Source organism: Pocillopora damicornis, chromosome 2 (genome assembly GCF_964200805.1).
Source record: "Pocillopora damicornis chromosome 2, jaPocDami1.2, whole genome shotgun sequence".
In the NCBI taxonomy this organism is placed as follows: Eukaryota; Metazoa; Cnidaria; class Anthozoa; order Scleractinia; family Pocilloporidae; genus Pocillopora; species Pocillopora damicornis.
The window spans coordinates 6,384,582-6,402,585 of record NC_142671.1 but is presented as its reverse complement, the minus strand read 5'-3'; the positions used below and the strand labels follow the sequence as shown (position 1 = coordinate 6,402,585).

The following is an 18,004-nucleotide window of genomic DNA, read 5'->3' as shown; positions in this document are numbered from 1 at the left end:
AAGGAACATTTGAAAAAACAGAAGTTTGTTCGAAAAACTATTCAAACTGGCGTGACCGTATAAAATGGGAAGGCTGAAGTAAATATTTTACACTCCATGAAGCTGTTTTTTTGTTTATTCTACATGCAGCGTACATCACATGCGAAAGCTCAATTCTGTTTTCAGACAAAGCTACTACCTCCTCATCAAAACTGTAGTCCTCCCTTTGACAGAACGAGTCTATTTTTTTTTTTATCTCAACTAGACTCAAAGCAATACGTCAGAGTGCATTATATCAAAATCAGCTTTTTCAGTGCTGAGCTAGGTTGATGTATTTAGGTGAATCGCCCTTTGAAACATTCGTGAGTTGAAGTTGTGTAACAGAAGGGATTCCTATGAAAGTCTAGCATGATCCTTTGAAAACATAATTTTGCATTTCATAAACAGCTTCTAATCCACGGCCCCTTCGTATTTTCTTCTAACTTTTTTATAACATATTTTTTAACGATGATACTAGGTTAAAATTGCTTTAACACCTGAAGTAGATTCCTCGTTCGAAATAATTATTTTCGCCTATAAAATAAGGACTCTATAATCTGGCGAAATCTTCTCTTTCTGTCCTACGAAGCTTTACACAATGAGATCTATATCAGTCTCTGAACAAGTAGTTGTTTCTTGATTTAATGGTACAATATCATTCCCATTACTTGAAAGTTTTCAGCCATATGCAGACTCTAAACTGCTTTTATTAAACAATTTTTCCACTGGAAGTGAGATAAAAAATCGAGCTTACTTAAATATCTTTTCTCTGTTGTTTAATTCGGCGAGAGAGGCTCTCTTTCCTCTCTGGAAGTCTCCATAAATTTAAATCCTCGAAGGGTGTGCCACATCGCAACCGGTTTGTCGCGTTTTGTGGTCACGCTTGACCAATGCACATCTTCGAGTCCAGTCGACTCTGCGCTGAAGGTGACTTCGCCAAGGCTGGAACTTTTACCCATGACGTTGTAATGATTGACAGAGATTTTCAATGTGCAACTGATAAGCTTCTCTCCAGGGATACGGAACAACAGAGCTTCGTTAAAAACCGTGTAAATATCACCGATTTCCTGCAAACTCGTTTTCCTCTTACCAATTTTTTGATTATCGTGAAGGAGAGTTGCTTTTGTGTATAACTTCTCTGAAAAAAATTTAAAGAGAGAGCAGTGTTGAATGACGTTGAAACAATAAAAACCTCCGAAGACCATTTGTATATGCAAGCTTGCACCCTAACAATCTTTATTACTAAATAATCTTCAGAGTGCAGTAACACCGAAAAAATAACTTAAAAAAAGGATGAGAAATAGTTCTCCCACTTTACTTCATCTAGGTATATAACTTTGAAATCGTTTAACAACAATTTTAGTAACGTTTCGTTTATAATTATCCAGAACACCTGAGAGGGGGGGGGGGGGGGGGGAAGGTTTAGAGGATTGGTCCCATACGATTTTCGTTCTTTTGTGCTACTTTTTTACATTACCATCAGAGTTGCATTTCATTCCGAATGATAAAAGGGTGAAAACTTACCAACAGAAGACAGCCGTCCTTCTGCTAGGTTCATACCCTTCATTATGGCAACCGTGAGAGTCTGGCTCTTGGAGACGTAACACAAAGACAGCAGCAGATCACCACACTCTGAAGTCACAAGACTCTGTAATGCCCCCACTAAGGTGGTGTACTAAAAAAAAGAAACATGGAAACACATGAAGGTAAAACCACTATTCTGTCCTGTTATTTTCATGAAGAGGGCAAGTAACCTATCGCTGTTCGGAAAAGGTGCTCACGCTCCCATTCCGTTGAATATGGATCTGTACAAATCTTGCTTATAGCTAACACTAGTGATTAAAATTGACTTTTAACAGTAATCTAGGCTGAATGCAAACAGATAATAAGTCGTTCAAGGAGATACAGGATCTTTGGCCATGTTTGCACGAACTCGAAGATAGAGACAAACAAAGGAGAAAATGAAAAAACATCATTATTGTTCTCGACCTGCATGTAACTCTGTTTTTCCAAAACAGGCCAGACAAATACGGAAGCGTAAAAAGTGAACTTGGAGTTACAAACTTCCACCCCAAAATAAAACAAAGTATTTAAGCTGGCATTAAAAAAAAAAGAAAAAAAAACTGGTACGTCAGAATAACAACACTCACCGAACCATGAGGATGGTCTAGATAGCACCAAACAATGGTTTCACTTGAAAAGTCACAATATATGAGAGGCACGTAACACTGCCCTAAAACATGGGCGTGCGAAAAACTATCGTAAAAGTACGTGATAAGAAGAAGGCTATGTGCATGAGTGTCTTCACCAAGTTGAATATTGAAAACAAAATTTTCGTTGTACTGAGGGTTCATAGATCGCCTATGAATTGCAGTTCGCTTCCGTCGTTCACGGTGTGGGAGTACACAAACTGTCACGCAAGTGTCGATAGTACCAGAGAAGTCACGCGGTGGAAAGTCTTTACCACTGACAAGCGTAACAGAGAGGTTTCTGGTTTTCCCTTTGTATTTGAGGATTAGATTTAGTTGCCCAAGTTCTTTGTCCATGCCTATCCGCACCGTTCTCTCATAGTTCTGGTACAATTGAGGATTCAGTTTGCCAATTTCTTTTTCTTTGAGATAAAAAGATACCAACCTATACACAAGAACAGAATAGGTGTTATTTTGACCACACTTTATTGGAATAACGTGGACGAGAGGTTGATTCAGGTGAACGAGTCAATCAGTCAGTTGAACATTCAGTCAGTCACTGAGGCAATAAGTTGATCAGTTGACAGTCAATTAATTGATCTGTCAGCTTGCAACCCAATCAGTGAGCCCGTTGGTCATCCAATCGGTTAGTCGAGTGACCAACCAGTCAGTCAGCCGGTAACTCATTTAGTGAGCCAGTCAGCCAGTTGGTCATTCTTGTGTCAATTAATCAGTTAGTACGTTATTCAACCAGTTAGCTAGTAAATTATTCAAGTAGTCAGCCAGTTAATCGCACCACTCGTCAGTCAGGTTAGTCAGTCAGTCAATCAGTTAGGCAATCGAGCTACCTGTCAATCACTTATTCAGGCGGTCAGCTAGTTAACTAGTCGATCAGACAGCTAGTCTGCTACTTAGTAAATTTATGATTTATCTTTTAGTAAACCAGTGACTTAGCAGTAAAAAGCCGAATTTATTACTTACGAGAGGCGTTTATCCGCAGTAGTCTTTCCAGTCCTGCCTTGTGAGAGATCTGGGTATGGCTGCTGTATCATACAGCTGCGGGACGATGGAATAGTAAACTGCGGTGACATAACTACGCCCTCTCCTGATCTAAAGGATCCGGAGCGTTTGACAGGCGCGCTTCCTTTCCTTTGTTCTGCGCGTTTTGAATGTCTCTTTTTTGATTTCCTCTTCCATCGCGGTTTTTTCCAAAGCTTACGGCATAATTTCCCGAGATATTTACAAAGGGCACCAAGGACAAGAACACTCGATGCCACAAATAAGATAATCAGTCCTTCACTCAGACTCAAGATCGAGTCAGTGTAACTGTCACGGTGCACATCTGAAATTCTGGGCATTTTCTTATCATTCACAAGGATGTCGTAGAAATGGGGCGTAACGCAAGGAGAGCGTGACGTTTAAAGAAGTCATCCTTTATGTTCTATTACCTTCCTGCGAAGGCCTGTATTGCTGAAAAACGAGATAAAACAGGAAAAGGAACATTTAATCATAATCAAAGAAACTGGTTCTTCTCATGAGATCTTAGAGAGAGAAACAATCTCAGGGTGAAAGCAATACGTAGAGAATTGACGACTCATTCATCATTTAACACAACCTTGGAAACTGACTTACTGAAAAAAGGCCGATAGTGGGTGAATTTTAACAAAGGAAATTCCAACTGTTGTTTTGGTGTGTCTTGTTGTCATATCTACTGAACAAGTTTTTTTTTCCTTCGACGTAATATTCGTGCCGAAACCTGACCTGTGAACCACAATACCTAAGTCATAAGCAAGGAAAATACACTATTTTAGCTACTTTCTCCTTTTGTTTCAACTTGTATAGATCTATTTCAATACAATCTGTGAACACTCTCAAGATCTGAAAGACTGAGGAAAACTTGGCCAAAGATATGACTTAACGGGCGAAAACCAGAGAGTCTTCTTGAAGCCGGAATTTTTGACACGGAGCAGTTATCTTTATAATAAATTCAGCTTGAATTTAACAGCAAAATCCACAAAGATCGCAAAGAACAAATTTCCTCTAAAAATGCACGGAAACAAGTTTTGTGTAAAACTGTAGCGTGAAAAATTGAAGTGGTAATAGTTCTTTTAATCTGCTGCTTTCTCATAAGGGCGAAAGTCGAACCGCTTGCCTGTTTGTTGGAACTGAATTGCAATTCAAATTCCAAGTTGCTGCAGGGGCTGCTACTCAACAACACCTACTATTCTAAGTTCAACAATCAGATGAGTGTTTACCATAATTTCCCGATTATGGCTCCCGGCGATAGCAGTGAATTGACTCGATGAAACACGTATTTCCGTCCGTCGCCAACGGAGTGTAATCATAAATCATGCAAATTTTGCTTATGGTACAACGGATTAACTGACAGGAATGTCAGTTCAATTGAAATGAGATCCTTTAATACTTGGCATGAAAGTGAATTCCCCTAACTACTAAATATTCCGTTCTGAGTTATTTCCGCTTACTGTAGGGCATCTTGAGCGTAGAAGCTACAACTGTTGCCGTAGTTTGGGTTGAGAAAATGTGAGCGAATATACGAGTTTTTTAATAAAGGAAGAGGAATTCAGATACAAGATACAAAGATGTTGTATCCAAAGATACAACAAAAAAGTACGGTGATACGAAAGATCAGAAACTCGGGTTTGCGCCTGAAACATTAAATAAGCGCCCTCTCCCTCTGTGGCACCTTATTTTCGAAAGGAATACCCATGTGGGTACCTAGGTCTTTCGTAGGATGGTTAGGGATCATTTAGTTAGCCAGATTCAATTAGCAACATAACTGATGCTTTGTCAGCAGAGTGAAGGTTAAATTGGATCCAGTTTTGGACTATTGTGCTGTCGATCACACTTATAGAGTTTGAGTTAATTAGAAATTCGGAAAATTTCACACTGGCCTGTAAATTTGAAAAATGGAGAAGTGAGCCCTCTAAACGACATGAAATATGCAATTAATAGAGGATGAGATCAGAGCGCCAAGAAAATTTAAGCGGCACAACGGCCCCTCTTCCCCTTCCCCGCCTCCTTCCTCCTCCAATTGAAGAAGAAAGGAAATATGAAAAAATTTACTGTTGACTTGCAGATGTGTTTGTCTGTTTAGACTAACGACAGAAAAGAGTGATGTCGAGACTTTTTCCTATAAAAATAAAGATTTAATTGTAACTACGGAAAATAGGGCGTCATACTTGCGTTTTGTGAAATGACTTTAAGACCAGTCAGGAAGAAATGTGAATCAGCTCCGATGTCTTACTTTTTTTCTCTTTTTGTCAGAATTCCAGTTTTTTTTAAAAGAGTGCAAGGTTTCGTGACGAGAGGAACGACGATACCCATAAGTAATCGAAGCTTCATGGGAGATGCCGAGACTAACGGCAGATTTTAAAATAGTTTTGGTGTTTAATGATATTGCCGCCGTCCGTCTGCCATTCTCTTAAATTCGTAAGGTCATTTGGTAAAGTAAATGATACTGAAGATAAAAACATCGATTTAAACAATACTGTAACAATATGAATATTTCATCGTAAGATCAGGAATATTAGAGATCAGTTTTTTTTAACTCACGAAAATTACGGAAATAACAAATTTAATTTCTGATATTTATCACTTCTTCAATTTTCAGCTCGACTTTACAGTAGTGTTTGTAGAGTGGCAATCATGAAAATTTCGAAAACAGTTCACCCACCGTTCGATTCACAGAAATTCATGTATGGGGAAAAAAATCCAGGAACCGCCCGCGGTGAAATGAGTGCTGATTGAGGCCTGTTATGTCGGGTGGCCACGCCGCCGTGTCACACCTTTTTATTTGCCGATGTCGCCCAAAAAACAGAGTAAGATTCGTCCTACTTCAGTGGGTGTTGAAATGTCGCTGTCGCCCAGTTGTTTGTACTTTTTTCGGCCTTGAACTTAAGTGATGGGGAGCTACTGACTTGAAGCAAGTTGTTCGTAATTTAGGATCCTGTCTAGTCTGCTACTCCTCCTGCATTGTTTCTAGAAATACTCTGGGTCTGGTGATCGCGTGAACCTATTTTTGTCCACTGTACTGCTGCCAGTCTGGTCTGTTTTTTTTTCCTTTTTTTTTCAGTGCTTCTCGCGTCGCTGTCTAGTTTTGAGTAGCAACCTAATGGTTTTTCGTTGATAAAAGAGTTCGCTACAAGATGTTTGACTGAGGTCATACGGCTTATCGCTAACTGACCCCTTGTTAGGCTTTGAACATTAAAAATGCGTTGTTGTTTCCTAACTTGAATTCATAATCTTAATTCAAAATATAATACAGTTCAAGTGCAAATTAGTGCCAATGATACGTGATTTCAAGGAAGCGTTGTTGATCCGGCTAGCATTTTTCCAAATTGTATAGCTGTGAGCGGCTACTGAAACATTTAGACATCCGACTGGTAGGTGTCGCTTCAATACTGACGGCCAGACGCTGTCCAAAGCAGTTCCTAAATGACAGCGAGTCAGGCTAGCCAAACAGACAGTAAAACAGGTTACCAAAAGGACAGAGTAAGAGAACAGGGTTTCTCACAGACAAAGTAAAGCTGACCGGCCAACGACAAAACAGGTTGTCTCAAAGACTGCAAATAATTGCCACAAGATCGGAAATAATCCTTGCTGGTAAGCTGCAATCAAATAAATTGCAGTAAAGATGTTCACACTTCGACGAGACTGGAACTTTGCAGTACTGAGATCAAAATGCTTCCGGGGAAGGATGACTCACTTAAATTCGCCTCGCTCTCAACATGTGACTTCGTACCTCAGATTGCGGTAATGCCAACTGGTTTCTGGGAGGCACGAGTTCATATCCCGAAAATACCTTAATATTTTTCAGTCTCCTTTTCTTCAAATTGTTTTAGTCAAAGCCCACCTGCGTGGATCATTTTTTTGTTTCATCCGCAGGTCAAAATACCATTTTTTTTTCATTAAATTGCGAAAACAACCTCTGGCACTAAATTGTTACCTAACCGCAGCGTATGTCATCCATAACAAAAACAACTGAATGAAACGTTCACGAAAATACAGCGAAATGAGATATTCGAAGGTAAAAAAGATCTAAGGATTATTTTGGCTTTCAAGCCATCTTGTGTTAACTTGATATGGAGATTCTATTGTCAGTATCAACTTTACATAATCAGCCAGTGACGTGGTGGATTAACATAATGCGTGCGGTAAAGCCACATTGTTCGTCTGCCATTTCTATTTTAAGACCCGTATTAAATTAAAGCGTGTCTCTTCGAACAACGGGGCTAACTTAGGTCTTTGACTTAGCGCCAATATCAGCAAAGGTCACCTCGATATAGGCACCGTAAGTGAGTGATGTATGTCACACGTTGATTTTAGCACGATCTTCATTCAGAGCCAAGCACAAGCTGTAATTTTAATTTCATTCAAATCAGTGACTTAAATCTGTGTGAATTTGGTTCAGTCGAGGCAGTGTTGTTCCTTCGCAGCGATGACTTACGCCGGCGACACACGCAGCGCTGAGAGTCTAGATGTAGTCCTCGTCGCTAACAAACGAAAGCCTAACTTCACGGAAGGAGAAAGCTTGTTCTTAATCTCTCAGTTTGAGCGAAACTCGGAAATACTCACCTCGAAGTTGAACGATGCGACTACCAACAAACAAAAGGTCGAGGTGTGGAAGCGCATTTGCAGAGATTATAACAGCAAGAATCCGATCGTCCTACGTACTGCTAACGATTTAAAGAGAAAATGGAAAAACATGGTTCGCGCAGCAAAGAAAGAACTCCTGGAATCTACCGCAGATTCAGAAAGTGGCGAACAGGTAACGCCAAGGAAATTGTCACCAGTGAGTGAAAAGATTATAGAGATATTACGCATAACGGCCTCTAATTGTAGAATCGGGGAGGGAGCAGGGATGAGTATCGATCGCAGTTTGGCCACAACCGATCAGTTAGAGCAAGCTTTATTGGAGGACGGAGAACAAGAGGAGGGGGAGGTTGCCGAGCAAAATGAAGAGCAACGAATCGTGCATGTCGTGGCAAAAACCGGAGAAATAGTTTCCCCAACCTCAAACAATGAGCAGACCGTAGAAAACACCCACCAGGAAAATACCAACGGAGAAACAGCCTGTTTCTCGGCTTTCAACTCACTTACTCCGAGTTCGAAAGATCAGGAGAAGACCCCATGTCAGGTTTTTCCAAACAGTAGCGGAATTCATGGTTGTGCTCCCGTTCCCATGAACATTGTCTCCTCTTTTCAGGAAGTCGGGAAGTTTCCGAGTCAACATACTGTCATCGCAGCGAACGCTTCTATAAGCGGAGGAGGTAGACATCGCATTCTTATCCCGCAACAGAAACGTATGCTTTCCTCTCCGCTGGCGCATGTGATCAAAAGGAAAAGAAATTCCGAATATGGGAATGAGTCACCCGGCTCGCACGTGAGAGATGAAATAGAAAAACTCAAGAAGGAAAAACTCTTACTAGAGAAGGAAAAGCTGGCTTTGGAAAAGGATAAATTGATGATGGAGAAAGAAAAACTTGCTCTTGAAATCCAGTTCCTACGCGATCAAATAGATACATAGGGGAATGTCGCTTCCGCTCGGCTTTGGAAAAAAACAATGACTGTCGCACAATGATCACAACAAAGAGTTGTTTTCTAAGAGCTAGGGTTGTCGTTAATAGAAAATCTTTTAATCCTTCGGTTCAGTGTAAGACTAGTTTGAGAAATCTCATTTCAAACAATTTTAATCTTTGTGAAACGGTTGCGAGAGACTGTTGGGTTATCAGCTTGTTTGTATCTTTACTAGAAAAAATTACCGTGTTCCTGCACCATCTATTTTTGAGTTTCATAATGATGAATAAGAACCCAGGATATTTTACGAAGACCTTGGCTTTGCAATCTGCTGATCGTAGATTTGAGAAACTCTTGCAAAATACTCCCCGTCAAACATAACAAAAGAGCACAACTAAGCGGGAGAAATCTGAGATTGAGATTTAGGCAATGTTGTAAAACTTTTTTAAAATTCTCTTTTTCTAAAGAATGAACATTAAAGATGATTCTTGACCAATGACTTCGCGACAGGAGACAATTACATCAAGACTATTGCGGAAAGGCACCAAGAACAATTCTTCTTGCGTTTCAATTGCAGCTTTTTATCAATTCTTGATATAGTTTTTATAAATATTTTTTATTTCTAGGTATCTTTTATTTTACTGAACATTGTCTAATTTACTACTTTCAACCTAAGTTAGGACCTTTCCTGAAAACCACAGTGATGTGATGAAAGTTTCCCAATAAAAGATTGTGATCGGCAACAATGTTAATCCTTAGAAATAATTCCAACCCGTGCAGTTCCATTTTACGTCCGTGCATGCGGAACTGGTTTATAATTTTACACAGGTTTTTTGTGTTTGTTAAATGAATAAAAAAAGCTAATATAAAGTAATGATATGTGGTTGTTTGTTTCGAGTTTCCTTTCGAGTTCTTGCGAACAAAACATAACGGCGATTTTTCTGATGTCGATAAATTTGTAACCAAAGCTTTCTAGTTACGTGTATAATCGAGGTTTAGCTGATCTGATTTAACTTGCATCGAAGATGTAATTGAATGCAAAGGAAATATTATGTCGTTTTTGGTTGCAAATATTGGCACCTTATTAGATACGTTATCATTAACTTGAGCTCGAAAATGTTACCAGATATTTAATATCGACTACATGCCATAAAGAGAATATTACTTCTGATAGTTTAGTTCGGTAATTTTCGCCAAACAGGGACTCGGTGAATTTAAAAGATCATAGAGAAATGCCAATGAAAACTATTCCCCGTTTTTTGCGCGTGAATGGTTGTTATCCGAAGCATGTATTTGACGATGATAGAAGGTTCAAAATTAACAATTATACAAATAACTGATCCAGTTTTGCCCGACAAAAAATAGACTCCTGTGGAATAATCACCTCATTGTGGTTGAAAATAGTCGAGAAAGTGAGCAACATCCTCAAATCATACCGTATAATAGAACGATTTAGCTCGTCTTTCATAGACTGCTCGGCGACCCATGCACGCTATTGTTATAAGATTATGGATTCTTCGGACCATTAACTCTGGATGTCTAGCCTAGTACATGATTGTTCTACCATGCATGTGGCCGTTAACTGAAGCGTTCAAATGCTTAACGGAAACACTAAATTTCAAATCTTTTCCTAAGCGGTTAGAAACTGGTTCACTTCAATGTACACGAGCGACTTGAGTTAACAATGTTTGTTCAAGGTATGAACTCCCAGCGAAATTGTGTGCAGAAATATTTCAGAATGAAACTCATTAACTCAGGAAAAACTTTGAAAGTTTAATAAAATTGAGAATAGGAAAGCGTATTTCATAATAAAGTAGCATGTTTCTAAACGAAAGAGAATAAAATTCTGCACACGAAACTGCGTAAGAGCATAATTGTAAAAACCATCCTAACAAATCAAAACAAAGTTGGTAAGGAAGACATTAGTTCATGCACTTACTTGAGAAGGTCGACTTTCTCCTTGAATAATTTGATGACATGAACTTCTTCCAATTTCTTTCTATAATCTTTTGCCCCCTTTTATGCAACTTTACTCGCGGCTCAGACCACGAACGTTTAATGCTGAGCGTCAACTGTTCATCTCGGTCAAATTTTTAAATACATATTAAAATTTTTAATTGTTAACGGTGAGTGTTCTGGAGTCACGCTTGATCGCCCAACTGACACGAATTGCCTTTGTGTGTTAATATTTACATTTTTCGCAAAAAACTTGGAACAAAGACATGGACTGTCCATTACTTTAAGTAACGCCGGAATCCACAAAATTCTTATTAATATTTAATGAAACATCTGTCTGATTTTTGTTCTGCTACACGACTAATTACCCCCAAAAAATCTGAAATACGCAATGTCAAAGTCTTCGCAGGAAAATTAATTGAAGCAGTTCAAAGCGTGATTATAAGTTGATGAACATAAACGACGACCAAAATTTACAAGTCACTAGCATGAGTTCATAAAGGCTCTTTACACAGAGTTCACAGTTAAACGACTCAGACATTAATTCAAAGGAAAAACTTTTAGCGTCAGAAATATTGTTATTATTATTCATAACTTCCCCAAAACCTGAAATGCAAGATCAATGTCACATGAGATCACAATCGTGGTTCGAGTCTTAGTGAAATGTCACAACACATTACTTTACTAAGTCAAGTTAACAAAGAGCGTTACGTAATTCTTTTGGGGCGCTGGAAAACAAACAATATGTTTAGAAATTCTTTGTCGCTGTTTAACTCCTTTCATGGTGGTCCGACATAAAAACCCAACTGATTTTATTTATATTGTACTAAACGAACGACAACAAAAAAAAAACTTAAGATGTTCGCTTTCTTAAGTGTACATTTGAATCGATATCTGACCACGAACTTCATTAACGTTCGAATTCGAATCCATAATGAACTGATTCGTTTGGTATTTGAGCTAACTATAGCAATAGCTTATCTTCTAAAAAAAAGAACGACAAAGATTTGTGTTCAAGAAATTAGGGTGAAAATTTATTTAAAGTGACACAAGTGATGCTTAAAAAGTAGTACTCTGGGATGCGTGAGTTGTACCCTTCAGTAAAAAAAATCAACCCAATTGAGATTTGTTCATTTACGTTTTATCCGCATCTCTCACAAGTTTGCCTTTTTTCACTTGGAGTTGTTCCATCCCACTCTCTGGTTTGCCGTTGTGATCGTTTTGGTTTTGGTTTAAAGACATCTTAAAACGAAACTTAGTCGAAGTTCCTGATAACTGTAAACTCTGTTGCAAGTCTACTAAGGTCCTGTAATCAGCATATGTAAGTATTAGGGACACCGACGCCCAAAGGGGTGTTACTGGGGAGTGATTAACAGACCTGACCAGAGATCATCCTCCAATGCCACGAGAAATTCATTCCAGAATAAAGTATTGGCTACTGATGAAATCTCCTCCAACCTCCTTGCTGTTAGCAAATACATCCTATACTAGTAGCCGTGCTCTTCGATTCCCTTATCCATGACGATATGCCGGGGCTATGCTTCAGTCTGGTCTGCGGCAGCCGTGATTTATTGGAAACACTGCCTAACAACACTTAAAAAGGTGGAGGAATTGTTACTGCTTATATTGGGTTAGAGGATAAGGGTCCACGTCGTTTTAGTGAACATTTATTGCTGAAAGTCCACAGCTGTGAAAAAATTTTCATTTCAGTCAGGGTAGTGTTCTGCTTGGGTAAATTGAGTACCAGCCGAGGTGGTCTGCGGTCCTGAAATCCCTACCCTACCCCCTCCTTTCTACCTCTCGTCGCGATATTCTAAGGATTCAGCAATCAAAGTGAATAATAGGTCTTCTTGAGGAGAAGGCTGCCTTATCTTCTGAAAAGTTCACACCGTCACTGATCCTAGCCCTGGCAAAATTCTGTGAACGGTTGCGTGGTTCTGCTCATATTAAGAATTTGGGGATCGTAACACATTCGTCTCTTCGAGCCAAATTTTATCTGCTCTCTCCGTGACTGAATTCTTTCGGGGACCTTTTTAATCAGTCACGGAAACCATTCATGTTTCAGTTCATTAATCTTTTTGGAATCGTATTCGTCTTGTAAATAGTTATAAGTTAGCTTTAATAATTACGATTGAGTTACATACCAATGATTGGCCTTTTGACCCCAATGAGTGATTAGCATCTTATTTCTCCTTACAACATCACTCCTGAATCAAACATTAAGGTCACGAGAATAAAGCAAATGATCACCAACTTTAAGAGCTCTTAATTGTAGAACAAACTCTCCTTTTCAGTACCTTTGGGAATGAGTGGAGAGCGGTATAGAGAATGTGCATCGCGATGTTAAGGTGTAAAAGGTGAAACTAAAACAGGATAGGAACTATCGGTTCCCTGTCGTTTCGTACCCAGCTTGGCTGATTCGCCCACGCGCGAGATATCTCGAATGTATATTGGGACGGATACGGGTCAACCGGCGGTTGGCGCACAGACCGACTCAAACTGAGCATAAATCGACCGAATTTGGATACGAAACGACTGGATACCAAACAAACATATTAACACATCTATTGTACTGACAGATTGTTTGGAATAGTTTGCCTAAACTGGGATCATAAACTTGTTTATGTCCATAAATTTTAGTCTCCTTCCATCATGATCAAATGAAGGCCAAGTGACTCTATGACCTGTATTCCTAGGGTGAGGTCTAATTTATTTGGGAGGAAAGTTGCTCTATCTATTTCAGTTTGAACATTCTAACAGCAGTTTTAAAATGTGGTAAATGGTAGATACTGGCAAATTTCTCCATCATGCAAAATATGCCAAAAATCCTAAAGTATACTTTAAGGATTTCCATATATGAAAGGCGTCTCATTTTTTAAACCATGTTATCTTGAAGTTGATCACCACTTTGTAAAAGAGAAATTAAACCTAAAATCTAAACATTTCCTTTTAACACCCTAACATCAATATGCATATTCTCTACACCATTCTGCATAAATTGCCTGAGGTATCGGCAAGAAGAATTTGTTTAACAATCAGGAGCTTCTTCAGTTGGTGATAATATTCTTTATCCTCATGACGTTGTGTGTGATTCAGTTGTGATATTGTGAGGAGAAATAAGACGTAAGGGTTTAAAGGTTACACTATTACTGCAACCTCAACCACATGTAACAAACCAGACTCTCCCATTAAGAAATATTACAAAAGGTTTAAAAGCATCTGCTAATCAGTGTGGAGTAATTTTCATACTTTGAATAACAACCCTATAGGTATTTCGTCTTTTTATGCTTACTGTATTAATCAGAAGATCCTATTTAAGAAGACTCATCGTTACACTGGTATGAGTTCATCTGATACCTATGTTTTCAGTTGATTGCACTCAGAAAGTTTTTCTGGTTGGCAAAGTGAACTGATCATAGAGGTGAAAAAGAAAGAGAGTAACCTTAATATTACAAAGATATCTAAACAAATAAGTACAGCTATGAAATTAGAGGTGGCCTCCAAAAGCTTTTTGTGATTGAGTCAGTTTGCCTGCCCAAGACTTAGAACTGTTTTCAAACATATACAGCAATTTTACACAACTGAATGATGATTATTATTGATAGCTTTCATAACCAGGATCCTCGTCCACTGTCATAGGCTGAGACAGAATGATGATATTATCTGCAAAATCAAAAAAAGAAAATTAACAAAACCAAAGGTAGAAATTTTCCACATAAATGTTTTCCCAGTTGATGTAGTTTCTTTTGAAAAGCCATTTGTGAAAGTGTAGTTTGATTGTCCAGGTGAGTGTAGTCCTGAGAAGGACTGTTGTCAGTAGTGATGACTGATGTTTTGACAACCTGAGTGAAAGTCATAGTCAGACTCCCCTCAGATGATGAATTCTGCTCAGGTTCAAACCATTTACTGTAGAAAGCAATTTGTTGTTCAAGTTTGTCTTATTTCTCATGTAAAAAGGGAATGGAAAAGCTAAAAAAAATACAATACTAATGATCCTTTACTTTGAGTTACCTATTGGCAAAATACTGTAGCATGCCATAGTTTGTCATTGGAGCTGTTTCAAGCCAATTTGTGAAATGTTAATTTAAGGCAAACAATTGAAAGCTGTTTTCAAGTTGTCAATAAATTCTTACTGGGAATGATACTTGTGCTAAACCTCTTGATCCCTTCCTGGTCAACATAGTTGTTGTAGTCTATATGTCCTTCAACAAACAGACGTGTTCTGGGAGTTAAACAGAAAATATGAATTTACACATAGAACAATATTAAGTAAAACAACAGAAACAAGTGCTGAGAATAAATAAAAATACCAAGTAGGGGTTTCATGGTTGATACAATACCAATTCCTTTAAACTAAAACCATAAGAAATGTACAGCAAAGAGGAATATTGGAAAATTCTCCAAATCTGAATCAAAAAAACTGGCTGAGGCCTTCAAATTCAGTTAAGAGAATTCTACATGATACCCAGAGAATTCTCTGATCTCCAGTTCTGTACATCACACTGAAAGGGTATAACCACCAATACTTTCTGAAATCTTCACTGAGATCCTTAATTGAACAATGTTTCTAAGCTACCAGTAACTTTCATTTTAGTAGGCAATTCAGGGCTAGAAACAAAAGCTAAGGTTTCATGAATCTATAACTAAATCCACGATAGTTTTTTTTTATGAAGAACTTACCCCTTTCTCACATAGCTGTTAACTGTATCTTGTAAGTAGGGTCTGAAAACTGTAATGTTGTGCCACTGTGTCCTACTCTCCAGTTTTTCTACAAAGCAAGGGAGTCAGATGAAAACAGTAGTTCTTATTGAAAGGACAATAAACATCATTTAAAAATTACATTTCAGCACTGGAATCATGTGGTAGTGACCTCAGATAATTTGATGGTGTAGGTCAGAGGGATTTAATCAGACTGCGTTGACAAGGCTTTTTCTACATCATTATTAGAAATGGTAATAGGACTGAGTGGACAACAATCCAGTAATTCGGCATTTGATTTCAAATTGGCCCAATGCATAGCATGACACTGGTGTGAAATTTGCAAGTGTGATTACCCCTAAATTGTTTGACAAGTTCAATTACCAACTGTACCAATGACAAAATATGGGGAACTCAGGAACAAAAACTTCAATTTAGGAATATGGATCCTTCTTACTGATACTGAATCATAGTCATTGGACCAGTTCATCTGTATGTTTGTTATCAATGTTGACCTCTCAACCTGCTTAACTTAAAAATTCTTCTTCATTTTGACTGGCTAGGTAGTAAAGTTTTGTTGGCTCAGTTGACTTAAAATGCAAAAATTTTAGTTGGCTGCTTAACTGTCTGATTTGAAAGTGTTTGTAATCAGACGGGTGAAATTGGATAGTTTGGGCTTAAAAAAGCCAATTTAGCCACAAATAAGGGCTGTAAAGAACCACTTGGTTTGTTATTGACACAATTATGGGTATTATATTAATTTATAAGCAATTTCCGAGTACATCCATTAGAGAGACAAGGGGTACAGTAGGTTGCATTGGACTTCCTTGTCACCATAAACATAATCTTTAGAAATAAAAAAAGATAAAAAATGTGAATCTCTGTGATTAAAAAAAATACTTAATAATACAATTTTCATTCATTTTGTATAACATATCAAGACTTTTCCTGGCAGCACTTTTCAAATGAAAGAAACACTTCAACCTTACACCTACAACTTTGCCTTCTGCCCTACAAACTTTTACATATCAGGAGGATAATACATTCCTTGTTTTGTCAAGAGTTGACTGACAAAGATACATCATCATTATTTACCTTCTCTTGATGTATAATATTGTGTTGTTGCCAAGCTAAACTTAGTTGGCTGGTAGTCTGCACTCCCTTTCACTGGATCACCTCCTGTATAACCAATCAACTGTACACTGTTGAGACCTGTGGGCATGAATGAAACAGCTTAGATAAATTTTTCATTTTGAAGGATATCCTGATAGTGGTGGCCTGATGCCTGCTGTTATGGACCCTGCATTGGAAGGTTTGGGTTTGACCTTTGGCCAGGGTTGTGATCATGGGTAAGACATGCCCTTTCATATTGCACCTTCTAAGCCAGGATACCAGAAAACTGCCACAGAGAAGATACTTCAAGTGGAAGAGTCAAACTGAACCGATTAGCATTCAAGTCAGAAGGATATCCTGTATACCCAGTTGCTTCATTCTTCAATAACTATGATAAGCTTCACGTGTTATTCAAGTCAGTCTTATATATCAGGGAGCAACAAATTTTGCAGTTTTGACACTTGTACTAAGGTATATTGCCAGTATCAAGGCCCCTCATTCACTTTGAGGTCCACCAAAAGTAAAGGTAAACCTTCACAAATTTGAATTTCGTTAATTAAACTTCCATCTAACATAACAATTTATTCAGCTTTTTTTTTTCAGTCTTCTGCCACCAGTTGCCTTAGACTGCATGTTACTTTCCGTTAGTTTCCCTTCAAGAATTAGAGTTAGTTATGTTCAGTTCCATTCTACACAATGAATGTTTTCAGGAACTAGTCCTCATAGTGATTTTAAGTGTACCAGTCCAAAGATCTGTGATCAGGCAAGTTCAAAGTGAAGCCAGAGATACAATATTAACCGCTGAACGTAATCCATAGCCGCCTTTTATGACGTGACCCAATCCTCTCATTGGAGAAAATTAAACCCTCTGAGGTGGGGGAAGAGGAGAGTTCAAACTGATTGCTTTAAACGCTTCAAAATAATTTGATATCAGAGATTAAAGGCTACGATATTTATTGTATTCTATCTTAAATGAAGTGAGGATTCCAATAACGAGCACACCATTTGCAACATGCTGACTTACACTTTCCGCTTCTCCGAGGCACTTCTCCTTCACATCGTGTGGCGATTCGTTTAAGCTGAAAAGGACAACAAAAATTTGTCATAAAATATTCGCTCAAAAACCAGGAAAAGAGTATAACTTGGTAAAGGTACAAATATTCCCCATCTTACCTGCACGAGACCTTGTCGACGAAACATGCTTGCAGAGTGTCTGATCATTTGCTTTGTAACCTCGCCTCACTTACTTTCCCGCGCAGTCTAACCCAGTTTATTCCGCAAATCACGGCTTATTATATGGAGATCAATTGTATGAAGGACTCATAGACCATTTGCACGAAAGGAAGGTTTACTCAAACATATCAGAGAACAATTTTCATCCAAAATGGCTTCGTAGCATCTTAAATCTCTATTTCCCCACAGCCACCCCGTAAAAAAACAAAACACTCCAAAACACTCCAAAGCACTGTGTTAGTCTCCAGTCTACCGCA

At 38.4% G+C, this 18,004-nt stretch overlaps 3 protein-coding genes across 5 annotated transcripts; 1 reads left to right on the top strand and 2 right to left on the bottom strand.

Moving 5' to 3' along the window:
- Window positions 1-100: 100 nt before the first annotated feature.
- LOC113683102 (synaptotagmin-A) lies at window positions 101-10,872 on the bottom strand. Of its 3 annotated transcripts, none has more exons than XM_027200310.2 (5): window positions 10,687-10,872; window positions 3,189-3,677; window positions 2,169-2,652; window positions 1,543-1,693; window positions 101-1,156 (listed from the first exon to the last, which is right to left on the bottom strand). In XM_027200310.2, exons 2-5 carry the CDS (start codon window positions 3,563-3,565, stop codon window positions 795-797), a joined length of 1,374 nt encoding a protein of 457 aa, XP_027056111.2. In that variant the 5' UTR covers window positions 3,566-3,677; window positions 10,687-10,872; the 3' UTR covers window positions 101-794. The 3 variants fall into 3 exon arrangements, with proteins under 3 accessions (XP_027056111.2, XP_089054640.1, XP_089054639.1); XM_089198514.1 differs by having other exon boundaries at window positions 1,579-1,693; window positions 10,687-10,848; XM_089198513.1 differs by lacking the exon at window positions 10,687-10,872 and adding an exon at window positions 4,463-4,552.
- On the top strand, window positions 5,362-9,621 carry LOC113683103 (uncharacterized). The gene has a single exon (XM_027200311.2). It carries the CDS (start codon window positions 7,669-7,671, stop codon window positions 8,755-8,757), a length of 1,089 nt encoding a protein of 362 aa, XP_027056112.2. The 5' UTR covers window positions 5,362-7,668; the 3' UTR covers window positions 8,758-9,621.
- A 1,920-nt stretch (window positions 10,873-12,792) lies between the features above and the next one.
- LOC113683096 (single-stranded DNA-binding protein, mitochondrial) lies at window positions 12,793-18,001 on the bottom strand. The gene is made up of 6 exons (XM_027200300.2): window positions 17,688-18,001; window positions 17,539-17,593; window positions 16,497-16,613; window positions 15,384-15,471; window positions 14,837-14,925; window positions 12,793-14,366 (listed from the first exon to the last, which is right to left on the bottom strand). Exons 1-6 carry the CDS (start codon window positions 17,733-17,735, stop codon window positions 14,299-14,301), a joined length of 465 nt encoding a protein of 154 aa, XP_027056101.2. The 5' UTR covers window positions 17,736-18,001; the 3' UTR covers window positions 12,793-14,298.
- Window positions 18,002-18,004: the final 3 nt, after the last annotated feature.